General features: G+C 42.2%; 1 protein-coding gene and 1 long non-coding RNA gene across 11 annotated transcripts in view; one reads left to right on the top strand and one right to left on the bottom strand.

Annotated features, from left to right (window-relative positions):
- Positions 1 to 26,343, top strand: part of DNAAF11 (dynein axonemal assembly factor 11) — a 101,413-nt gene that overhangs the window by 40,731 nt on the left and 34,339 nt on the right. For 4 of the 10 annotated variants that reach the window (XM_070221841.1, XM_070221836.1, XM_070221834.1 and 1 more), the window contains exons 7-10: positions 2,351 to 2,437; positions 7,415 to 7,480; positions 11,172 to 11,241; positions 11,961 to 12,060. In XM_070221841.1, coding sequence (XP_070077942.1) covers positions 2,351 to 2,437; positions 7,415 to 7,480; positions 11,172 to 11,241; positions 11,961 to 12,060 — 323 coding nt within the window. The remainder of the gene's footprint in view (positions 1 to 2,350; positions 2,438 to 7,414; positions 7,481 to 11,171; positions 11,242 to 11,960; positions 12,061 to 26,343) is intronic. The other 6 variants (XM_070221837.1, XM_070221835.1, XM_070221842.1 and 3 more) reach the window with 4 other exon arrangements.
- LOC138915466 (uncharacterized) lies at positions 1,892 to 15,999 on the bottom strand. The gene is made up of 2 exons (XR_011421446.1): positions 15,924 to 15,999; positions 1,892 to 5,808 (listed from the first exon to the last, which is right to left on the bottom strand). It is a non-coding gene; the product is annotated as an uncharacterized lncRNA (long non-coding RNA).

Raw genomic sequence — 26,343 nt, 5'->3', positions numbered from 1 at the left:
TTGAATTGTTTAGATATAATTTGATGATGATGTGTTAGAAGCTACAATGCTTAAGCTGTTATTTTCAGAGTAGCTTTTTCAAAAGAGGCTCTTTGTCATTCCATTTCATGTCATTGCGTAAGTCTAGTATGTCAAACGTATCACTTATGGAAATACTTATAATTCATGAGCTCAAGAATGTGATCAGTTAGCTGTGAAATACAGTAATCTGTGTGGCAATGACACGAGCGAAACACAGTTTCCCTCCCTACGATTACCAACTAAGAGCAAAAAAACTAAAAAAGTAGAAAGACTGTTAGAAATCTCTGCTGCTTTCATAAAATTTTCCTCATTAATTAGATAGGGCAGTATAAAAATGAGAATCAAATCCGGTCTAAAATACCTGTTTGTAAAGTTCGGTGATTTGCACACTGAGAGGCCACCCAGTGCTTTGAGCAGAGCACTGGAACAACATCAGGACACGTGGGTTCGAGTCATGACTCTGCTGCTTCCTCACTGTGTGATGCTGGCGGGTACCTAACTTCTCCTCATCTGTCTCCTCGTCAGTTAAACAGGGATCATCACACTTGCCTTACCCATCCCACCATATCGTTAAGAGAATTAGACAAGCCAATAAATATAATAGTGCTTTGCAGGTTCAAGAGCCCTTTGAAATGGAAATTCTGCATGTTTATATAATGTGTACTGTATTTCTGATGTATATACACATAGACACGTATATACACATATGTATACATGTAGGTATGTGAGGATATAATATATATAATATTCATTGTATTGAACCTGAAATCAGGAGAAAGTTTTTCTCTCCCTGACAGCCTAAAAAAAGTATGGCCACATTGGTTGAAAGTCCAAGTCACTCTATTCAAGTGTGCTGCAGTCCCCCCAGCCCTACGGGGTCCCCGAGATTCCAGTGTCCCGCAGTCCCCCCAACCCAGTCGGGTCCCCGAGATTCCAGTGTCCCGCAGTCCCCCCAACCCGGCGGGTCCCCGAGATTCCAGTGTCCCGCAGTCCCCCCAACCCGGCGGGTCCCCGAGATTCCAGTGTCCCGCAGTCCCCCCACCCTGGTGGGTCCCGAGATTCCAGTGTCCTGCAGTGCCCCCATCCCGGCGGGTCCCCGAGATTCAAGTGTGCTGCAGTCTGCCCATTATAGTGGGTCCCTGAGATGTTTGCCTCTTCTGGATGCCCCCTAATTGTCCTGGTTCATGGAGAATAACGTAGTTAATGGAAACATTAACTTAATTGGACTGGAGGGCCCAGTTTAAGATTCAGAAGAGTGTGAATAAATTTACATTTAAAAATAAAGTTAACTGACGCAAAATCTATATTAAAAGAACAATAGAAATGCAAGGCAAAGAATTGCCTGCAGTTCCATCTTCTAAATAAATTTGTCCATCTGGTCTTTCAGAGCTTGTCCATAAATGGCTATTTAAGTTTCTGTGTATTTCCAGTAACGTTTTAAATAAACAGAACTTAACGTCCTGCATTTTTCTTTCGTGTTATTCTGTGAATCTTTTCCTCTTTGCTCCATTTCTTTTCCTCCTATCCCTCCCCCTTCAAGAGAGTGATCGTTAACAAGCTGAGGTCAACCCCACCAGAACTTTCTTTATCTTTGACAGTCATATAAAGCATTTCTGCAAATGTAGGATTTGGAGTCTTTTTAAAAGCAAAAATGGGCGTGTATTTTATGTATTTGTTCTTGCTAAACACACCGTCAGCACTTTTCTATCACTTTTTAGATCAGTAGGTAAAGAGCGGACACAGTTTTTAATAGCAGCAAAATATTTCTTAGTGTGGCTGTTACCACAATTGATCCAGTCATTCCTCCACTGGTGGGCGTTCAGGACGGTTCCGAGGTTTCGCCACTACAGATAATGCCTGCTGGATGTCCTTTTATGTAGATCCTTATGTACTGGTATTTTTATTTCTATAGAATAGATTCTACTTGACATTTTAAAAATTATAATTTAACTAAAGCAGAAACTGTATACACAAATCGAGAATTGACAGTAATCTGAGTAAATCATGCATAGAATAGACTCATGTAAATATTCATGGATATTTCCTGAAAAGGAGTTCCTTTTTTCCCCCATTCAAATTATCCGGCAAATTGTCTTGGTCACATTTTTGCCTTACAGATATAGATACAACCGCACAGAAATCTGGCTTGATTGTCCATTCCCAGCATAGAATTTAAAGAGTGGACTTCATAACAGTGAATTGTTGATGTATTCACAAATATCTGATTAATTTTTCTTAAACTGTTTCACCAAAATATTAATTACTTTTCTGTTCTCTTTATTTTTCCCTCTTCCCGTTGCCCCTGTTCCCACCCACCCCCAATCTTAAGTGACAAAAAGAAGAAAGTGAAACCAGCCAGGACCTTGATAACTGAAGACGGGAAAGCCCTGAATGTAAATGAGCCCAAGTATGTGAGGTCAGATAGAGGCTTGAAGAAGCACATTTTGTGCTATTGGTCGTTATAATTATGGTTTGCTCTGTGGGGAAGGTATCTGACTGCACTTAACAAGCTCGATGAGTCTAATAAGAATGTCATTTTGTGCATATTTGAAAGCAAAGCATCTATTATATTTTCAAGTACATAACATTATGTTTCATTTTCTTGGCATCCAGAAAATGATCTTGACATATGGAAATCTCACTTATTTATGTATCCCCTGAGACTTTGGTTGGACTATATACAATCTTATGCCTGAAAATTGCCAGTGCATGATTGTTGTGTTTATTAATATTTGAAGCTCTGCCGTGAACAAGCCGGCTGAGAATGCTGATATGTGCCCTATCCATCTACCTTATGCTCTGGAGAGATCTACAAAGCAGGCAGAAGCTAAGGAAAGAAATTCACATAAATACCTCCATGAAGTTAAAGAGAGGAAAAATATCCAAACTGGAAATCCTCAAGTATAGTAATACCTGATCTACCCTATCTGGCTGTCTTTAAAATTTGAAAATAGAAAGCAGGCAAAAGAAAGCCTTTTGCAGCCAAAATACAGACCAAAAAGGCTGTGGACTAAATCTTGTTCACTTCATTTCATTACTCAAAACCTGTTTACTTTCGTCACCTCCCTCGCTCTGCCATTACCATGGTAAAGGAACTGTCCTGAGTCATTCCTGGGCATCATTTACTTCATCTTCACAGCAGTCTCGTGTGATAGGCAACGTTTCTTTTTACAGGTCCAAAACCTGAGCTTCAAAGAGGTGAAGCGACTCGCCCAGGTTCATCTAGTTCATAGGTGGTGTGTCCGACTTGCCCGTGCCAGCCCAGTTCTAGGCATTTCCATGATCAGGTTTATAATCTCTCCCCTCCTATACACTCACAGCTTCTTCATCCAGCAGGCAGGATTGCAGCCCAAGACCTGAGGCCGGGTGCTGCGGGCACAGCAGTGACTGTCCCAGGCTTCTGCCTTCATGGAGCTTAGCAATCTAGTGGGCAGACCGTCCTTCTTCAGCCTACAACAGGGCTGCACGTGTCCTCTGGTAGGACCATCACTCCTCTCGCCACACTGACCACTTACCTGACCCCAAACCAATTCTGTTTAGGGGGATTCTCTGAAGAGCTGATCACCCACCACCCCCTCCTCCTACCGCCTACTTCTATCAAGGAGGTCATCTGTCATCCTCCAGAATTTTATCCTCGTGTGGCTCTGTACCCCTCCTAATCCAGCTCATTCTCTCCCCGCTCCCTGAGCCCTGTCCCTTCCATGTGCCCGCTGGAGCTTGTGCTTTGTCAACAAAACCCATAGCCTCACCTTTTCTCTCAGTGCCCCTTCTAGCTTCCTTCGCTGATGGAAACTGCTAAGGATTCTGCTTCTCCTGCTGCCTTCTTGACTCTTCCCCACCACCTACACCACGAGGAATTTCCACCTCGTAGCTGCTTTCAGACCATTTCTCCTTCCCTGAGAATCCCCAGCTCTCTGAAGTCCAGGCCATCTAGATATGCCACCTCCACTCCTTATTACGGTCAGGTCACCTACCTACCTCCTGATCGACCGCCCCTCTCAAGTCCTTGAAGATCTTAGCTCCCAGACCAGTGTCTTTCTCTCTGCCTCTCCTGCCATCATCAGGCTTGTCACCTCATCTTACGTATAGATGATACAGCAAAGCCCTGGCCTCTCCATCCCTGGACCCCCTCACCTCCAGCCATCTTCTCCTCCACCTCCAGCCCCTCTCCCAATCCACTTTCATTCTTAGATTTGCCATCGTCAGTATCTCTTCCACCTCCAGAATCTTCCCTGCAGGTGTCTCATGAGCGCTATCTCCTGTGTTCCTGGGGAACTCCCTCCACCCCAGCAGTCACAGGCCCCACTAAGACCATGGATCAGTTCAGTCCACTGTTTCTCTTACTGCCCCCACCTGTCTTGTTCTCACCTTCCATCACCCTGCTTTGGTTTTATAGTTCATCACAGAAAACATGCCTTGGCGTATACCTTCCACTCTCTTGTCCTTCTTTCCTTCCATCATCCTCACTTCACAAAACCCCAACCCTGTTTGAATAAACGTGCCTCCACTCCTGAGCTTGCCCTCATACTCGGCCAGAGGAAAACATTCAACTCTCCTTGCTGGTCCTACTGTAAATTTGTGACCACAGATCTGAGGTGCATTTCTGGCAACGTTACTGTATCTTCCTGGGCAGTTTATTCTCCCCCTCGCCTCTAGGCTACCTTCACACCATTTCCTCAGTCTTTACCTCAGCAACACCTTACACTTCTGTAGCCTTAGCTCAGAACCTTGTTTCTTATTCCACTGAGAAAACATAAGAAATTTTCTCACCCACCAACACTAATTTACCAATGTACCTGGACCTGTAGCACATACTTGCTTCTCTCCTGCTGTGGGTGAGCTTTCTATCTGGAGTCACTCTCTCTGCTGGTGTACTGATCCCACCCCTCCTGCTACAGGACTTGCCTTCTGCAATTATCCCTTCTCTGCTGTGTCCGTTCTGTCTGCTCTACCAGATCAATCACATCAGTATACAAATGTATTGTAATCTCTTCCATCTTAAAAGAAAATAAGACCAAGAAACATCCCTTTTCCCAGTTTCCTGTCTAGCTACAGCCCTGTTTCTCTGCCCCCACTTAATAGTCAAAGTCCTCAATGGAGGCGTCTGTCCTCAGTCACCAATTCCTCACTTCGCATTCCTTCTTGAAATCATTCTGCATATTCCATCATCCTGAAATTTCTTCTTCTTCTTCTTCTTCTTCTTCTTTTTTTTTTTTGCTGAGGAAGATTTGCCCTGAGCTAACATCTGTTGCTAATCTTCCTCTTTTTGTATGTGAGCTGCCACCACAGCATGGCCAGTGACAGACAAATGGTGTAAGTCCACGCCCAGGAACCAAACCCGGGCTGCCAAAGTGGAGCACACCAAACTGAAGCACTAGGCCACCGCGGCTGGCCCTGAAACGTCTTTAGTCACCTCATTTTTCTCTTCTGTGTTCACAGCATTTCTGTATTCAGCCACATCATTTCATATATCAGTCCCCATCTACCTGATCTTGCAAACTTGACCACATTGATCATTACCTTCCTCCTTGAAGAAATTTCTTCCCTCTGCTTCTGACTCTTCAGCCGTCCTACCTGCACATCTTCTTATGCTTTGCCGGGTCCTTGTTGTCTTGTCTCCTGATTGCTCTGGGGCCAACTCCTCAGCTGTCTTCTCCTTTCACATTCGCTCTGTGGGAATCTCACCAAATCCCGGGGCTTTAAACACCATCTTTATGTTACTCACAACCAGACCCAGCCTCTTCCCTGAGCTGAAGACTCGTATATTCAGTTAGCTGTTTGACGTCACTGTGTGGATATAAAATAGGTATCAGAAACTTCTCATGACTGAAACAGAAGTCCTAATTTCTGTCCCCACCACCACCGTCCACCATAACGTGCTTGTCCCCTGGTGTCTTCTGTCTCAGTAGTGAGCATCCACCCACTTATTAAGACCAAAAACTGTGGCTTCATCCTTGGTTCTTTTCTCTCTCGTGTTATGAGTGAGCCCTATGAGCTCTTCCTTCAGTATTACCAGAATCCAGCCATTTCTCATTAACTCCGTCTCCACCACCTTAGAGCAAGTCAGCTCCCTCTTGCCTGGACAATTGCAGTAGCTTGTTGAGTAGTCTCTATGGTTCATGCCTCTGCCTCCTATAATCTCTTCTACCCAGAAGAATAAAGGAGAAGGAAGGGAGGAAGTGCACACACTCTTTCTCTTATGGAAAATTCCTGGAACACACCATGCAACACTGTCCTTCACAGAACTAAATCACATGACTTTATCTGGCTGCAAGGGAGGCTAGGAAATGTAGTCTTTATTCTGCATCACCATGTGCCAGTTAAAATCAGGCGTCCTATTACTATGATGCAGGGGGAGCAGATGGTGGGGAATAACCAGCAATCTCTGCCATAAAAAACCTTTCAATTAATATATGAAGGGAGAGTTAAGTTGAATGGCTGGAAAACTGGGGAATAAGCAATCAAGGCAGTGGGGATAGCACATTTAAAGCTCCTGAGATGAGATCAAGAATGCGGGGGTAATTTGAGCAACTGGAGAAGTCCCGCATGGCTGGATCGTGGAAAGCAATGAGAATGCCTGCCGCAAGCAGACCTACTGCTGACAGCCAGTTCTATGGCTAATTTTACATTTTTCCAGACAATTTAGCCTGCATTCTTTAATCTTGTTGGGTTATAAGTGAAGTGCTCAAAATAAAATTGACCAAGCCATTCTGAATAGTATGGTGACATTCTGGAAGTTATGCCTAGGACTCCTCCTCAGGGTATAGCTAAAAGACTAGGGCTTTGGAATTCTGCCTCTCCACACATATGGCCTCATTCCCCACTGTGTCAACCTCTCTGAGCCTCCATTTTTTCATCTACAAAATGGAGGTGATAGATAATGAATGGGCAGTGTCTCAGCATCTTGCAGGTCAATGGAAAGGTCAACAATGAAAGGAAAAGAAAAAAGATGTCAAGGAAAGAGAAGGAAGACAGGACTGTTTAAAACTTAAGGAATAGAATGCTGGATAAGGGGAGGCAAACACAACCTTTACTTCTTCGTAAATAATTCCAGTGTTTTGGTTTGCTTCTAGCAGACTCGAACAAAATGGAAAAGAAAATTTTAACTACCAGATGTCTCTGTCTCTGCACCAATGCAGATTTTCTGTGTGTAATTTACCCTAAGATCATCACTTTTAAACAATGTAAACAGCGATAATTTATGAATATAGTGTAGGTTTCTAATGAAATTTTTAAATTAACATAGACATTTATTGTCCAGCTACCAAAATAGGTTTGTCATTGGAGATTATTATATAAGTATTATCAAATTTATTTTTGATAGTGGGATAGTTTATCTGTACAGTATTGCTAAAGACATCATCGTTTTTTCCCCAAATGGATTATTCCTTAGACTTGACTTCTCTTTGAAAGATGATGAAAAGCGTAAGCAGGTCGTCCTGGACCTAGCCGTGTACAGGTGAGCATGTTTTATTATGGATATATTTAATGGCATTTCTTTCTCTTTTCCTTCTCAACTGCAATCTCTTCAGTTCTAAAGCGTGAACAGCAGCCTCTTTATTGCCAGCAGACACTTCTTCCCATGGTGCATCCCGCATCATGACGGTTTCTCCTCCACACTTCATTCCCATGGGCGGGAGTGACAGGGGTGTCCTGCCTGCCCCTCATCACCACACCCTAACTGTTGCTCTCTCCTCCCTGAATCTCCACGGCTGTGACTCACACCGTCTGCCTCTGTCACCTTCTACCCTTCCTGGCTGAAGTCACTCAGCGACGCCAGGCCAGTCTGCCTCATTCCTTGAAGATTTTACATTCTGGCTCACAGTCCTTCAACTTGTGATGATTTCAGTATCCACTTGCAGGATCTTTCTGCTTCTCCACCCCTTTCAGACCCACTGATGCCTCAGGACTTTTGCACGTGTGCTTCCCTCTGCCTGTACCACCCTCACTCTCGGTGTCCGTGGGGCCTGTTGCCTCATGTCCTTCAGGCCTCTGTTCAGATGTCCTGGATGATAGAGGCCTCTCTGCCCCTCCCTGCCCCCGCCCCCCAGGTAACAGTACCTACTGCTGCGCAGTGCTTCCTCCCACCTCGCTCTGCTCTCTGATTTCTACCTGGCAAACTATAAATTTGCTTGCATTTTTTAAACTTTGTAGTTGAGGCAGGCACTTTATTTTGTTTGTTCCCTTCTCCTTAAATCTCCAGCACCTAAAACGGTGCCTGGCCCCTGGGAGGAGCTCAGTTAGTACAGGAATGATGAATGAATGAATGAATGAATGCATACTGCTGATGGGAGTCAACGGACATTTACATGCACGGATTATAATGAAAAGCCTTCCTCTTTTTAAGGGCTTTTTTCCCCATGCTCTGTCTTATTTAATCTCTCAATGACTCGGTGAAGTAGGAGGAGTGTTATCCTGGAGTTACCCGAGGGGCGTGAGTCTTGTCATGGTAAACACAGTAATCAGTGACGCCAGTTGAACCCTCAGGCCTAGGTCCAACTTCGTTTTTTTAATTGCGGTAAAATACACATAACTTAAAATTCACCATTTCAACCATTTCATGTGTACAACTCAGGGACACTTAGTAAATTCAGAGTGTTGTGCAACTATTACCACCATCTACTCCCCGGGAATTTTCGTCACCCCCAAAGGAAAGCTCAGACCCGTTAAATAGTCACCCCTCATTTCCGCCTTCCTGGGGCAAATGCTGATCTGCTTTCTGTCTGTAGGTTTGACTCTTCTGGATATTTTCTGGAAACGGGATTGTATGTGGCCTTTTTGTCTGGCTTCTTTCACTTAGGATGGTGTCTTCAGGGTTCCTTGATGTTGAAGCATGCAGCAGAATTTCCTTTCTTTTCATGGCCAAATAATATTCCATTTGTGGCTAGACTCCGTTTTTGTTTGTCCATTCACTGGCTGATGGGCATTTGGGTTGTTTCCCCCTTGGCTGTTGTGAATAGGGGCCGGCTCTTCGTGCGGTCCCTTCTCGTCCCCTGGGCTGCTCTCTCATGCTTCCTCTCAATTCTTCTGCCCGCGGACTGCCAGGCCACCTACCTGTAAGTAGCTTCCAGCTCTTCTCCGGCTGACTTCATGCCCTCTGTTCCTCCAGGTCCCCAAGCTGCCCTTTCCATTGGTTTTCAGTTAAACTTTCTCTGTTTCATCCTTTTAAGTCCTTTCCGTGGTTAGACCTTATTTCTAGAGTTTAATCAATGTGCACCCCTTTCTCTTGTTTAGCTCTGTTGGCTCCTTCACATTCCGTCCTCAAGTGAAAGCTTTCCTCATCCCCCCACGCTTGTACATTTTCAAGGAGTGGTGATATTTCTGCTGCCTAGGGAGTAAAACACTTCTATTCCCATGATTGTCTGAACTATTACATTAAAATTTCTTGTTATCTTCATTGGCACATGGATATGTATATGAAAGTTAGGTTCATTCGTTCATGTATGCTGCCTGCCTTTATTCCGCAGATATCTATAGAATCCCTACTATGTGCTGGGCCCTGGAGACTAACCGGCGTGTTCTGAATGCAGTCACTGCTGTCCTGTAGCTTACGGCCCAGTAGGGGAGGCAGACAATAAGCAGGCAGGCATCTAATGAGTAATTAGTTACAAAGGGGCAAGAGTGTTGTGCAGGAGAGGAACAGAGATCGGGGTAGAGAACAACGGTGTGTGGAGGCTGGTGGCTGGTGGTATAAGGGGTGGTTAGGGAAGGGCCGCAACACGGGTGCTGAAACTGAAGGATGAGAAGTAGTGAGAGCTGGCAAGGGATTGTTTTAGGCAGAGAAAAGCAGCACATGCAAAGACCCTGTAGGTAGGGGCGGATGAACTTTAGGAGGCCCTCAGCGTGGAAAAGGATATGTAATCCACGAACATGGTAGATATTAAACATGAAGTTGTAGGAAACCTTCACTCTACTTTTTGGGTTTTTTTTTTTGAAGATTGGCCCTGAGCTAACATCTGTTGCCAATCTTCCTCTTTTTTCCTTTCTCCCCAAAGCCCCAGTACATAGCTGTATATCATAGTTGTAAGTCCTCCTGGTTACACTCTGTGAGCTGCCACAGCATCTCCTCATCGTCACAGCATGGCTTGATGAGCGGTGCTAGGTCTGCCACCAGGATCTGAACCAGCGAACCCCGTGCCACTGAAACGGAGTGCGCGAACTTAACCGCTACGCCACGGGGCCGGCCTCTTAACTCTACTTATTATTATTATAAAAATTTTTATTAAATAAAATATAACAATGCTTTATTAACACTAACTCGTACTAGGCACTAGGCACGTGTCTTCACAGCCATCTTAGGGGATAGGCACTGTTTGTACCCTCATTGTACAGATGAGGAAACTGAGGCTTAGCGAGGTTAAGAGACGTGGTCCCAGATGATAAAGCAGGCGGGGGTGGAATCACTCCTCACAAGGCTGTGTGGCTGACACCCGTGCCTGTAACCCCAGCGTTATCCCATCTGCCTTAATGTTCATGATTTTGGAAACATCGCTGCATTTTTGCATGTTCACAATCAATATTCAACACGTATAAACATAATTATTTGGCTAAACTTCTTATTGTAACAAGGGATGTGAAGTCTGAATCTTCCGTTTGCTTGCGAAGTGGAGGAGAATCATTGCCGCCTGATCCCGGGGTCACGGGCATAGATGGGGGCTTCGCTTGTTCAGCAGAATGTGCCTCCAAGGAGAGAGGCGAATGGTCCTTCAGGAGAGACGGGGTCAGGGCAGCTGTGGAACCGCTGCAGGGGCTGGAGAGCAGCTAAGGAAGCAGGGGCTGGTGCTTGCAGGCCCCCCGCATTCAGCCTTCCTGGATGTTCAAGGCAGTCTTAGGGGCTTAAAATAAAATATTCAGGAAAGAACGTGACAAACTGATTTTTGCAAACCTCTGGTGTTTCAGGCTGCAGATATTTTTGGGTTAGGGGCAATCAATGTTAAGTGCGCTTATGGGTCTAAAAATGAAATTGCTGATATATTGAATTTCCTTTGGTCCGGGGATCAATTTAAGACAAATTTTTTTAAGACCTGTTTAGCATGAAAATTGTCAACTTTCCTCATTTAAAATGGTCCCGTAAGTGTGACTGTGTATTTGCATTTCTTTAAACCTGATGTTTTGGAACGCGCTAAGATTTGGTGTGTTTAATTTCGAAGGTATCTGGATACGTCTTTGATCGACGTTGATGTGCGGCCAACGTACGTGCGAGTGCTCGTCAAGGGGAAGGTGAGCATCGCCCTGTGGGACTGCTACAGTTTAAAGCCAAGCCCTGGGCCAAGCCAGGTGGCTGCCGAACTTTTTAAAGTAATACTAAAACAGAAAAAGAGGAACCCAATCGGAGAGTTATTTTTTAGGCACGTGATTTTATACCGTGGGAGTGGTACTCAGCGGGAATGGTTGCAGACCATTGTATGCTTTGATAAAATGAATATTTTTAACCCTCATCTATTGTGTTAGTACTTTTCCCAAAGCTGATAAGGTGATCATATTTATGGTAGCCTATGCTTTAATTATATTTAAATAATAGGTTCATCATAAATTGTCAATATTTCGTTCATACCAACTATAATTTTATTTTTGAAATAGTGCTTTTTGCTAATTCTAAGCATTCCTATGCGATAACTTGAAGACTTTAAAATGGAAGTAAGTTGATGTTTTATCTATAAATCCTTTATCAGCCATGTTAACATAAATGGACCCATGAGTGTTTCATTGTTGGTGATTGATGACCGTTCTTTAGACTATTCATTAAAATAGGTAAAATAGTTCAGGCATATATTATTTTTTATTATATTATTATAATATATTATTTTTTTTCCTGATGAGTGTAAGCACATTTTTTAAAAATTGAATGGTAGATCTTAAATTTGTCACAAAAGTACTGTGTAAGGTAGCCCTCTCGTGTGATACGCACTCACCCTCCGTGCATCCCTGGTTGTTTTCAGCCATTTCAGCTTGTCCTTCCTGCAGAAGTCAAACCTGATAGCAGCTCTGCTAAAAGATCCCAGACCACAGGGCATTTGGTGATTTGCATGCCCAAGGTAGGTAACGTCTTTCGCATCAATTTCAAGTTGGTTTCTGAAGGAACTTGACCTGTCAGGGCTAATGATGCCTTCTGGTCAAGGTTCTTTTGGTGGAGAGAACCAGAAAATCTACTCACACCAGGTCAGGTAGAAGAACAAAAATGTGTGAGAACCAAGATCTGAGACTAGGCCGTGGTCGGTCCTGCGGTGGCTCATCCTGGCGTGGCTTCCCCAGTAGTGCTTGTCTCTGCAGCCTTCTCCTTCCTCTGCAGACCACAGCGTGGGTGGGAGTTGGGGTTCCTAAATTGCATGTTTTTTCCCAGTGGCGCAGGTCCCGTTGAGCATGTCCACCAAGTGGTGATCAGTACTCTCCATACAAATAACTTCAAGAGGAGATGTGGTAGGCCTTGAATCTTTAAAAAAAATTGAGTTCCAAATATTGACTCACTAATTTTGTGATTTGGGGCAAGTTACTAACCTTTCTAGGCCTCTGTTTCCTAATATCACTCTTAAGAGAGATAATGCACATAAAATTCATGTTATAGTGAGCACTCAATAAATATTGCTGGTATTATTTTTCATATTATTTTTATGATATGGACCAGATATCATTTTAACTAAACTCCTTTTGTCTCTTTGCGTGGGGGGTGGTATATACGTATTTTTGATATGGCACGGGGTCAGTTTGATTCAGTTCAGTTCAGCAAGCATTTGTTGAGTGCCTACACAGTACCAGTTGCTGACTAAACAAGAGTAAGAAACTTCAGGTCATTAATGAGCTCAAAACTAGTAGAAGAGACAAGACTATAAGCAAATAATTGCACTCTAGTCTGACAAAGCCAATATGGAATTATGTACTAGAAATAGCGAAGTGACTGACTCCAACCAGCGAGGAGGAAATGTGGGACCATGATCCTGCAGCGTGAGTAGAGTGGAGAAGAGGAATGCTGTGTGGCAGGGAGGCAGGAAGTGAGAGGCACAGTCTGTGAGTGGAAAGTGGTTCTTTGTGGCTGCAGCAGAGGACAAATGTGAGGATGTGGAGGAACAGGAAGCTGGACAGTACACAGGAGAAAGTTCGTGGATGACCTTAGACAGAAACACCACTCTTGATGCAATGTGGTATTGGGGATGTATCAGGGATACCAGAGAGGCAGCTAGCAGATATATCAAGGTGGAAAAATGGTAAAGGTATGAATTATAATTGCATTCTTTACTGTTTAATGAGTGCATACTAGAAGCCAGGGATGGTTCCAGCTACCGAATGAACCAAGATCTCTCATGATCCTTATAGTTAGAGAGGGGAAGACAGACCATGCACAATTAAACAACCAGACAAGGGTATTTCAGATAGAGATAAGCGCTGTGATGAAAATCAAGTGGGTGATGTGACTGAGCGGGGCAACTGAGGGCAAGTGGAAGGCCGCTTTAGATCAAACGGCCAGGAAAGGTCCCTAGGAGAAGGTATCATTTAAAGTGAGACCAGTGATCTAGGTGTGCAAAGATGGTGTGCAAAAAGAGCATGCTGAGAAGAAAGAACAGCAAATGCAAAGGTGGGAGTGATGCTACTGTGTTCCAGGGACAGAAGAAAACACCAGAGTATCTAGAATGTAGTGAGAGGAGGACAGTAGAAGAAGAAGATGCCAAAACATAGGCAGAAGCCAGCTCGTACAGAGCCTTCAGGGCCACAACAAGGAACCTGAATATTTTTCCAGGTGGTCTGAAAAGCCACTGGTGGGTTTTAAGCAGAAGAATAAAATGATCTGATTTATACTTTTAAAAGATCACTCTGGCTTCTGTATGGAGAGAGAATTGACAGGTGGAAAGAAGCAGGGAAAACAGGGAGAGAGCTGGATAAAGTGGTTCGGTTGGGAGATGACACTGGCGTGGACAAGGGTGAAGTGGGAAATGGTGACAAGGAACTGAATTCCAGATATATTTGGATGGGAGTGCCAGCAAGATGTAGGTTGTAAGGGTGAGAGGTAGGTCAAGGATGATCCCTAATCTTTGACATACTAATGGGTAGATGGTGCTGCCATTTTCTGGGGCAGGGAAGACAGTGGGAGGAGCAGGTCTGCAGGAGGAAACCATAGGTTCTTTTAGTCATTTTAAATTATAGGTGCCTTGAAGCATTCAGTTCAGCATATCAGGTGGGCATTTAGGTATATAAGCCTTGAGGTTAGAGGAGAGAATGGGCTGGAGATATGAAACTGGAAATTATCAGCAGGTAGATGATAGTTAAAGCTATGAGACTGGAAAAGATCACATCAGGAGAGAGTTTAGATGGAGGAGAGAAGAGGGCCCATGTTTGAGCTGTGGGGATATTCCATCATTTTGAGGTTGAGTAGAGTAGGAGCCAGAACAGGAGATTATGAATGAACAGGCAACGAGTCAGGAGGAAATATAGAAGTGTGTGGTATCAGAGAAGCCTAGAGAATAAACTATTTCCAGAAGAGAAAAGGTTGAGTATGATTAGGATACAAAAGTGGACATTGGATTTGACAAAATGGAAGCCATTGACAGACTTGAGAAAGTCTTTTCAGTGGGGCAGTGAAATTGCAAATCTGTCAGAAAGGGTGGATGAGAGAATTGGAGATATGGAAAGGGAGGCAGGAATTTCAGTCAACTGTTTTGAGAAATTTTGCTGTGACTAGGAACAGAGAAATGGACCAGTGGCTTGAGCGGGTAGAGGAATCAAGGGTTTTTGAGGCCAGAGATGATGATAAAGCTAGAAGAAACATCAAAGAAATAGAATAAAAGACTCATTGAATGTTGAGTGGGGAGAGGAAGATGAAAGTATAGGCTGCACCTCCCCGGTGGATTCAAATTGTAGTGTTTATAACTTCTAAAGACTGGTAATGTTGCCTCTGCTGACTTCCAGACTCCTCAACTTTGATCTCAGAGCTGAATATCTAAGAATATCTAAGATGAAGTTGTTTGGGGAGCCTGAACAGGCTTAACGTGGATGGATGACAACCCTGTAAGAACTTAAGAAAGCTAAACTTAAAAAGATTAATTGATCTGTATGAGGTATCTGGATTCCTCGTTATAGGCTATATTAAAGAGTTAGGATGTTTCCTGCCGTAAGCCGCAGAAACCCGAAACAAAACTGGCTTTACCCATCAAGAAGTGTTTCATCCCTTGTGACAAGATATGAGAAGGTAGGGAGGGCTCAGGCAGGGAGGGTCATACCCTTTCTGATGGGTTAGCTCTGTCCTCGGACTGGCTTCCTTCCCATGAGGAGCGCCAGCAGCAATGGGACGATGTGCCTCCTTGTTCATACCTTGCGTGAGATAGAAAGACAGAGGACCAGAGAAAGAGACACAGAGGGGACCTCTCCCATCACCATACAGTAAAATTTCCCCTGGACTGATAGGCCAATTTAGCTGAAAAGCCCAGCAAGTCTTGATTAACTCAACCAATCTCTGGCCAAAAGGATAGTAGTACTTTCTTTGGTTTCTATTACTTTATGTTTGGTTACTATCATCTCATGCTGTGAGCTAGAGGTGGGGTCAGCTTTGCCCAAGTCACTCAGGTTTCAAAGGGGAAGAGTAGATAAGCCGGTCAAAACCAGGTTCTGCTTGTGAGGAAGAAGAATGGGGGCAGGAGTGTCTGTCATAGAGAGTACAAACTTGATTAACCAATAATGTTTCTATAATGGTTTAATAATTCTTCATTTGCCCATAGCCAGCAGCAGATTGATTATGGGTAATCAATTAGATATTTGTGCTCTGTGGCAGTGCAGCAGCAAATACAATTTGTCGTCAAGCAAGAAAATAAACACAACTGTAAGAATGGCGTTGTCCTTGGTGACTACAGCAAATTAAGGAAATGATTCTATGCTAATTAACGTATCCTATAGGGAAATCTAAGAGATAATTTAATTACCTCGGTAGTCGGATGTGGACGTTTGTAGGACACTGTGATCAGCAGCCATTTTGTTTTTGAAACTTCCATTCTAACTGAAAACCCGGAGATTAAATGGTGGCTGCTGTTTCCTAAAGGGAGGCCAAGCCGTGATGTGTGTACCTTTTGCAGAGTGCCAGCCACTTGATGAGAAAGCCTCTATGAAGCTTTTAAATAAGTACAGCATTCTGTTTCCACTATCCGTTTTGTTTTTGTATCTGTCTAATTTTTATGTTAAATACACATGAAAAATATAAAAAATGGCTTATCAAAGAAAAATTGTTATAGAAGTGCTTGGTTGAAGATGAGAGAATTTTCATAGAAGGACTCAGAATGGTTCTGGTTTCTTCTCAATAATAAACTATGAGTAACTTTTTTTTGAGGCAGGTATTTTTAAAGATATGTTATCTCTATCATTATTCTTTTAAAGTTATTATCCAATTATTAATTATTCACTTATTTCCTTTTACCATTCCTTTTATCCGCCTCTATAATTATTCCTTTTAAAAGGTAAATAGTCAGTAAAAACAACCTTTGGAGGATCATGTCTTGACCCAAATGAGTTGTTTTTCATTCATGAGTTGGGTGTTTGCAAGGAGTATAAAGTTCAAAGAATAAAAACTTTTTTGTAAAACTCATCCAAAATTAAAAAAACAAACTCTGACTTCACTTATGCTTACTGTTAAAAATACGTATTCCTGAAAATTAACAGCTTCACAATTCCTAGTGGCTGAAACCTGTGAAGTACTCAAGTTCAACCACTGAGCTATTCTAGGTGTCAAGGCTTCTCACTTCCTGTGGAATTGTCTGTCTGTCTGTCTGTCCTGCGGTTACAGTTACTGAAGCGTCGTCTTAGACTTTTACAGCATATCGTAAAAATCAGGTAGACACTTAATGATTCATTCACAAAATGGTGTTGTCAATATTTGACATATTGATAACTTAGTACTTCCAGAAATATCGAATGTAGCCCTTAGTGGTTTATAATGTCTGGGTACTCTAAATTACTGAAAACAAGGTCAGATTTGATGTTTAGTTGCTCCTTCTTTATGACAGAATTTGTAAAGAATACTGTGAAGAGCTGGCCTATTTGATTGTGTCTGTGCTGCAATGATTATAATTGTGTTTATTTGTAGAAATTCAATAGTGAACTTTGTATACATTTTCCAAGGATGCAAAATTTGGAATTGAATCCAGAAAATGCTAAGATATTTTTTTATTACACACTTTATCAGCATTTTGTCATTGATGTCAAGTTGATGTTTTTCTGTTTCCTTACCCCGGAATGAGGCCCCTGAATGAGGCTAGATCTATACAGACTGGGTGCTAAGAGGCAAGTTTCGTCTATTCTGTTCCCTGTCACGGGGGTTCATGGCTGGTTTTCTGTTGCTGGCATTTCGGTGGGTGCTGCCAGCTCAGCTCCATATTCCAAGGGGCTTTCCCCTCGTGCCAGCTCTGCAATGCCAGATGCTTCCCAACATCTGCCACCAAGTCTATATGCTGTGGGTTGATGTGACACCCACATGTCGCAATCCCGAGCATGCTGCCAGAATTCCTCTGTCTGCGTCTACCGTCCTTATAACTCATGGGAACCGTGTCTCCCGGAATGCCATCTCCTGCTGTCCCTCCTCCCCCTGATTTCAAGGGTTGGTGTATTGTCTTGCCCAGAAGTGGCGAGTGGCGGGGTGGATGAAGAGGTGCTCTGGCTTTCTCAGAAGGGTACCATCAGGCCATAGAAGAGCAACTGCCCAGGCAGAGGAGTGGGGACCATTCTGTGTCTCAGGAGGTTTTTCTTAATCCTGCTCCACTGGGTAGTGGCATTGCTTTCTAGCTTCTGGCGCTGTTTGATTCATTAGTCTTAGCTTTGGGGCGGGGGGTACAAAGTGTACAATCCCCAGTGCCCGTACCTTTTATTACATTAGATGCATCCAGTGAAGAAACATGGATCCATGGGTGTCATCTACCAACCAAGAACTCACTCTTCTTCTTTGGGGAAGAATTAGCAATTCTCCTTTCAACACAGCAGCCAGAGTGATTATTTTATAATACGTGTAAATCAAACCACATCATGTTTCCCATTTCAGTCAGAGTTAAAGGCAAAATTCCCTGATAACCTCCTCCTGCCTTTATCTCTCTGACATCAGCTTGTCTCAGTTTACCCTTTGATCATTCCAGCCACAAACATCCTTCTACCCCAGGGCCTTTGCACTTGCCATCCCCTCTGCTGGAATTCCCTTCCCCTAGATATCTTCTTGGTTTGCTCTCTCATCTCTTTCAGGTTTCTGCTCCAGAGTCATTTTACCAGTGAGGTCTTCCCTGATCCCCATACTTAAAAAGAGCATCTCTTCCTCTACCCCAGCATTCTCTAGCCCCTGTTCCTGCTGTGTTTTTCTTCATAGAATGCATCACCACCTGGCAGTCTATGTATTTAATTGTTTAGTGCTTTGTCCCACTTGCTCAACAAGAATTTAAGCTTCATGAGAACAGAGCTTGTTGTCTGTTCTTGTCATTATTGTGTTACTGGCACCTGGAACAGAGCCTGGCGGAGTAGGTGTTCAATAAATTGTTGCCGAATGAGTGACTACATTAAATGCATCTTTAAAATGCATCTTAATATTTAGAACATGAATCTCCCCTAATTACCCTCCCTCCCCAACCATTTCCTCATTATTTTTTCAGGTGTATTATTCCAGGTTAACTTTAAAGTAATTTTATCAAATTCTGCCTCCAAAAATACCACTAGAATTTTTCTGCCATTGCCATCTAGAGGAGGCAGAAAGAAGTGACTAAAAGAATGGGCTGTGGGGCCAGAGAACCTGGGTTACATCCTGATGCTTCTGCTCAGCAGCTGTGTGACCCTCGGCCAATTATGCATCCCTCTGCACCTCAGATTGTAATAATAATTCACACCTCAAAAGGTTGATCTGAGAGTTATATAAATTAATATGTAAAGCACCTGGAAGAGCATTTGGGAAATAATTCACACTGCATTAATGTTTACTGTTAATATTATTTGTTACTAGTAATTAATATTGTCAAGTTAACCTTATTCATTCCTATTAATCAGTATTGTTTATTATTGAGATTGCATTGAATTTATAGATTGTTATGGGGATAAATTGATATATTTACATAATCAAAACTGTATATACAGTTTAATGTATTTTCTCCACTTATTACTTTCATTTTATGTCCGTCAGAAGTTTTTTTGTAGTTTTCTCTCTATGGCTGCTGCATATTTTCTGGAGTTTATTTATAGGTACCAAATGTATGATTTTAGTTCCCATTTTGAGTGGGATTATTCCCCATCCCATTGTCTAAGAGTTTATGCTTACCTTCGGTGTATTTTGGTAAACGTGTGGTCAGACGAAGTCGTATGTACGTCCACAATCTTATCATCATCAGCCCGGGACGTTTGGCATGTGACCTCTTCTCTGTCCAACTTAACAAGATTTCACTGAAATTTTGCATTCACTGAGCAGCTTCATCAAGTCGTTAAATTAAACTCCCATCGACATTCTCAATTGACAAGTTCCAGGAACACTCCAAGAATATGCTTCATGATTTCCTTTGGGTGTTCTTTCAGAATAATTAACTAAGATTAAGGAAGTTGCTGTCTAAACTGAACAGCAAAATATATTCACTGATGAGCATCTTGCTCCATTGTGGTATATAGAGCACAGGAGCTGAAGGTCGCAGATCAAGGTCGATACTATAGACCATGATTCTAAAAAACACAGTCTCAGACTCCCTTCTCCTTGTTGTTTAGATGTATTTTTGTCAGTACTTTCTCTCTACTCAAACATGCTTGCGATGTACACAACGTAGACTCACTTTTATTCTCTGATTGCTCATTTCAAGTGGGTCTAGAGTGAGGGCTCCCTGGTCATCTTGCTGGGTTTTCCTGTTCTATTCATAATTCTCATCTTTTGGAACATTATTTCTTATCCTCCGCTCATTCCTAAAAATTCCAACACTGAAAAAATAGAAGCGTCAAAAGATAATTTCCGCGTCCTCCGCCCATCACGCCTTCCCTCACTTGACCTCCTTGGCAGCCCCAATTCTAGGAACGAACTGTCTGTGATCTAGCCAAACTCTCCAGATATGTATTGGGTCCTATATCCACTTGCCTTTGAAAGACGATCTTTTCCCCCCTCTGACAATTCTTTCTTCTCTCTACCTCTTTCTTTCCCCTCTCTGCACCTTATATCAGAAAACATGCTGAAACATCTCCTTTCTTTAAAACAAAAACAGTCCCAAATAAAAGCGTCCCCCTCTATGTACTGTCCTGATGTGCTCTACAGCAAAACTCTTTAAACAGACATCTATGTTTGCTGTTTCAATTCCTTTTTTTCATAATCTCTAAAATCACCTCCTCTCCAACCCCCAGCCATGGAAGCATCTCTTCCTGAGGTCTCGAATCATCTCCACGTTACTGAATCCAGCAGGTAGCCATCGTCCTCTTCTTATTTGGCCTTTCAGTGCTTTTTACACCATAAATCAGCCCCTCCATCTTTCAACACCTGTTCACTCGGCCTTGTTGGCTTGGCACACACGGCTTTCATGTGGTCCTGTTCTTATATCACTAGATACCCCTGCTGACTGGATGTCCTCTGCCACTGGATGCTTCTTTGCTGGTTCTTTCTCGTATCCAGACCTCGGAAAGTTGGCATGTCCAGTCGTTCCATTCTGGGACCCCTTCATTTCTCTATACTCATTCCCTACATAATCTCATCAAATCTCCGGGCTTTGAGTAACATCTCTGGAGCTCCATTATCTGCTAATTGCCAACTAGGTAATTAGAAACAACAGTCACACTGAGGAATATTTAGGAAGATGGACTACATATATTAAAAACATCTTAATAGTATCCGTACCTAATAAAATAGTGAGCAATTACTGTCCACTGATCCAGAAGGAGTGGCTGAGAGGATAAACCATGTTTTCAGTGACCACACAGGGGTGAGAAGAAACAAGTTGAAGTACAGAGCCACTGTGGATGGGGACTCTGGTAAACCACTGCCACTTTGGGTTGTGACTCTGAAGGATCATAACCCAGGAGCAAGGTGAACGAGAAGCCAGCCAATCCTCAGAAAATCTTGCAACCTGCCAAAAGGACTATTGAAATGGCCCTAACACTGGGCCCTGAACTTGAGTGCAGGGTCTTAGATGAGTGCGACCCACACGTGCCTGGCAAAACCTCTCTAGAAGAAGTTAACATCACCCATAGATTCAAATTATTTATAGGTCGATAGATGATTTTTTGCAAATAAATACCCAGCACAGTCAGAGTATAAGTAGGCACTCACAGAGACACGATTGGGATTCAGCAGAAACCCAGCCGGCGTTTTGCCATCTGGTTCTGCCAGGTTGCTGCTCTTTCTTCTTGAGGGAAACTTGAGAGTCCCATGGTTATTGTAGATATTAAATTATGAGACACAGACTGTAGAACATTGTTTTAATTTGAGGTCTCCCAGAGGCAGAACCTGATGTGGGGATATGAGCACAGTAGTTTATTTGGGAAGTAAGGGGATGCTGGTCAGGAGGTAGGGAAGGGAAGGCAGCCAATCGGGAGCGCTCCATTAAGCCAGCAACCCCCGTGGGAAAGGTCTCAGTGGCTGATGGTACAAAACACATGCCTCAGCATAGCTCTGTGTAAGGACTGATGGAACTGGGATGGTGGTACACCAGCCCCTCAGAATATTTGGTTGCTGGCTGCTCCCTGTTATTGGGGGGTGGGATAAACTCCCCAGGACTTCTGAACTATTGCTGGCATAGAACAAGCAAGAATAAGATATTTCCCACTGTGACTATCTCTAGTAAGGTTGTAAAAGGATATTTTCTTTTTAAGCATCATTATTATCCTTGATGTTTGTCCTAACTTAATAAGATATCATTTTCAACTTTCGGCTGTGTTCTGTGGATGATGCTCCATGGGAAACTGTCAGATAAGTTTGTACTTCACAAGTATAAAAGAATTTGAAGGAACCATTTGATAGTTAGATTTGTTCCACTTTTGTTTCAAAGCCGTGTAACTGTCTTATGGGACTGTCAATATTGATTTTACATATAAATATTAGTACCTACACCTTTAAAAATTTTCCTCAGCCAACTTGGGTATCTTTGGAATCAAAACAAGTATTCTTATTTTTCTGATCAGTCTTTCCAAAATTTAAATTTTCTTTGATGACAATTATGTGTTTATTTGAGATAGAATATACCTCAAATATATTTGACATATACAGGTATTTTTATCTGTTGGCAAAGATTTTTAAATAATGCACCAGTAGTAATTCACATCATTTCTAATATTGTGGATTAATGACCTTTCTTTTTTTTTGTGAAGAAGATTGGTCCTGAGCTAACATCCATTGCCAATCTTCCTCTATTTTGTATGTGGGATGCTGCCACAGCATGGCTTGATGAGCAGTGCCTAGGTGCGCGCCCGGGATCCAAACCTGTGACCCCTGGCCACCGAAGCAGAGTGTGTGAACTTAACTGCTACACCACCGGGCCAGCCCCAATGACCTTTTTTTAAGTCGACAAAAGATCTTGTTTTCTTTAAAGAAATCTTTTAACAGGTTCAGTGAATCACATGCTTTTCTTAGTAAAGTCAATCAGAACACAGTTAAGAAATAATGAAGTTATTAAAGTATCATCAATAAATTTGGATATATATATATAAATTTCATCTAATGCCAGAGGAACGTAAAGAAGTCTTACTGATTCTAAAGTTTTATGTTAATAATATTCCTCTCTGGGAATCTGAACTTTGAATATTTAATATTCAACACCAGTATTATGGATAATTAACTAATAAATATAAACACGAGAAATGTGTAAGAAGATGGACAATTTACAAGTGGCCCAGTTCTTCTGAAATTAATATAAGTGTTGCTAGCCAGTAGCAGTCTATTTGAATTGTAGGGTTGGGCCTCACTGCCAAGTGCTCTTCACGCGGTAACTGATTCAGCCCTCCCACCCTCAGGATCAAACAATTGGCTTACGTCAAGTAGGTTGGCACCTAATGGACTTAGACAGTGTGGAAGTTTTATGAAAAAAAAAATATGGAGACATTTTTAGAAATTACTTATGAGGCATGGGCGAAGACATCAAATGCATATACTTAAGCAAAACGATGGAGAAAAGGTATGCTGCGCCTATAAATAAATCATACGGAAGTTATTACTATTGGGTGAGGGACTTATCTAGCGTGTGTGGGTTGCTGCACCATGAAAGTAAGGTGCTTGAACTCAGAAATAGAAAAACTTTCTGCGAAATTCTGAAAAACTTTAGACAATTAATGAATTATTAATTAATCAATTAAAATATTTATTCAGTTCATCAAAGATTTATTAAGCACTTAGTATGAATAAAGCACCATGCAAATGACTGTGGAAGAAAAAGAACTGGTTTGAGTTTCTTGGTCCTCCTTACTCTCTCCTCCTTGGTGAATCACTGACCGTCGTCACCCTGCAGACCCGGATCTGCCCTTGCCCCAGTTCCTCAGTCTCAGTTTCGGACGGGCTCAGACTCTTCTTAAGTAGCATCTCTTCCCTTCTGCTTAAACTTGAGATTATGTTGTTGGCTCAGAGTCTAGTGTCATAGTCATAACTGCTGGAATCTTCGATGGCTCCCCAAATCCCTTTTCCCCCATTAGACCCAGCACCAACAGGGCCCAGCACGCATGAAGCTTCAGCATGTGGTACTCCTGCCTCTTCCCCATCTGTGGACACAATAGGCAGGAATAGGCATCTCCAGTGTGATACCACTCATTCATTCATTCATTCAGATAGTCCATACATTTTAATGAGCACCTACTGTGTGCTAGGCACTTACAGTAGGCTCTTGGAAATGCACAGAAAAAGGAAGACTTGCACTGAGTTAGGTAGCTCAGGGATATCTTGCTGCAGAGTTAGGATTGACGCTGTGATGCCGTACTGATGTGTCACCTTGGACTGAAGACCTCGGGAGGGATTCCCGTTCCTCGGTCCTTGCTTGTTGCATCCCTTACCCATTAGCCCTCCGCTGCTGAGACTCTGTCATCTTTCTGAAGCATTTCAATTGTCTTAGAGAAATAGCCGCAATTGTTTTGAGTAAGGTTTCAAAAAGATTCCAAAAGTTAATATTTTCCTTGGAAGAAGTAGTGAAGATGATATAAAAAAATTATGTGACTTATAAAACTCAGATTAAAACAGGAAAATAGGAAAATTGTAAGTAGGGAGAACAAACATAAATGCTTCGTCTTTCATAACCCCCAAATATATACATTACACTTTATTCACATTGATATTTAGTATAAATATTTTTTGGGAAAATAGGTAGAATTAAATACATATGTGTAAATTACAAAGCAGTATAGAAAATAAATGCAAACAAAAGTCAGTACAGTTACATGAAACAGAAAAACATGAAGAAGGAAACTTAAGCAGAAAATGTGTAAGAAAGTATCAGATGTAAAATCAATTATGCTCTCCCCTTACAGGAACACACCTGAATTAAAAGACCACGGAAATATATAAAGACAAGAATGGATAAAGCTATATTAAGTGAATACAAACAAAATTAGAGAGGTTATGGCAAAATTAATATCAGACATGCTAGAATTTAAAGCAGAGAAGCGTTCAATGGAACAAGGATTGTTCTATAGTAACAAAATAATATAAAGATCCAGCTGCCTTTTGTTCATTAGACTGCATGTTGTTTGTGTATAGAGCATAAGGTCTTAGAAACACAGGGGAAAATCAGCAGGATCAACTCTACTAGAAGATTTACGACCAATTTCCATCTTTGATAGATATGATCAACAAAAAGGCTATTTATTGTTTAAATAATATAGTTAAGATAGTTTTAAAAGTTCATAATAAAATCCCATGAAAACCTTATTTACATTTCTAAAAACAATTATCGAAATTACATTTAATTACAAGTCAATTGAAATAAAATGAGTATAAAATATAGAGTAAACCAACAAATAAAATTGGGAAATTCAAAATACTGTCCTAAAAATGCTATTAAAACACAAAGGAAATGAAAACTTTAATTATTTATTGTTTGGAAAATAAAAAACATAAAAATGAACTATATAGGTTTCAGAATCAAAGACACTTTATATGCACCTGCCAACTGACAAGCCAGTTGAATGCACGCTCGGCATGACTTAGTTAAAATGGGCAAATGAGCCCGTGGTTTCCTTCAGCAGACCTGCTCCTCCCACAGTCTTCCTTGTCCCAGAAAACGGCACCATGATCTACCCACTTGTCCAGGTCAAAGGTGGGGCATCCTTGACTTAGCTCTTATCCTCACAACCTGTGTCTTGTTGGCACTCCCACCCACGTGTATCCAGAATTCAGTTACTTATCACCACCCCCCCGCCTCACCCCTGTCCAAGCCAGTGTCATCTCCCATCTGAACCACCATATCCGGCCCTCTCCTGGTTTTCCCTGCTTCTCTTCTTTCCACCCTTTGATTCTGTCTCTGTACAGAAGCCAGAGTGACCGTTTAAACAAATAAATCAGATCATTTTATTCTTCTGCTCAAAACCCACCAATGGCTTTCCACAGCACTTGGAATAATATTCGGGTTCCTTGCTGTGGCCGCGAAGGCTCTGTAGGAGCTGGCTTCTGCCCACGTTCCTGGCATTGTCTTCCACTTTCCTCCTCTCGTTATATTCCGAACTCAGCCTTTTTCTCTCTTCCTGGAACACGGTAGCCTCATTCCCCACCCCAGGACGTTTATACTTGCTTGTTTTTCTGCTGAGAGGTCTGCTCCTTTTCTTTTCTCGCTGTCGTCTTCGTATCATGCAGGTCTCAGCTCAAATGTTACTGTTTTTGCAGGCACTTTTCCTGGTCGTCAGAACTGACGCGGCCAGTCGCTTTCCCCCAGTCATCTTTCTCAGCCGTTTAACCTGGCTTATTGTTATTACAGTATTTATCTCCATTAAGAAATGACCTTACTTGTTCGGTTTTGTATGGTTTGTCTTCCCCTGTCTAAGTGTAGGACTCATGATAGCAGAGACCTTGATTCATTCAATGTCTAGAACAGTACCCGTCTCCTAGTAGGTACCAGGTAAGTGTTAGTTTGAGAATGAAACCCCAAAGCTGCTTATTCATATCTAATCATGACTTATAGTTTTTGAATATTTCTCCCAGCCAGGCACTTGCTTATTATTTTTTTATTGGATAATAAGATGCAGTCTTTATCTTTGATTAATTCTAACAGGAATTATTTTCTTTCTATTTGGGTTGTTGCTTCCTATTTCCTGTTCACGAACTCTGCAGCTTCCTAGATACTCCCTTTGGTTTTCTTCTAGAAGCTTTATCATTTAGCTTGTATGTTTAGGTCTGGGACCCAATTTCTATTAATTTTTGTACAAAATATGAAGCAGTTGTCAAGGTTCATT

The sequence above is a fragment of the Equus caballus genome, chromosome 9, assembly GCF_041296265.1.
Source record: "Equus caballus isolate H_3958 breed thoroughbred chromosome 9, TB-T2T, whole genome shotgun sequence".
In the NCBI taxonomy this organism is placed as follows: Eukaryota; Metazoa; Chordata; class Mammalia; order Perissodactyla; family Equidae; genus Equus; species Equus caballus.
The sequence above is the reverse complement of the archived record's forward strand: the minus strand, read 5'-3'. Positions and strand labels throughout refer to the sequence as shown.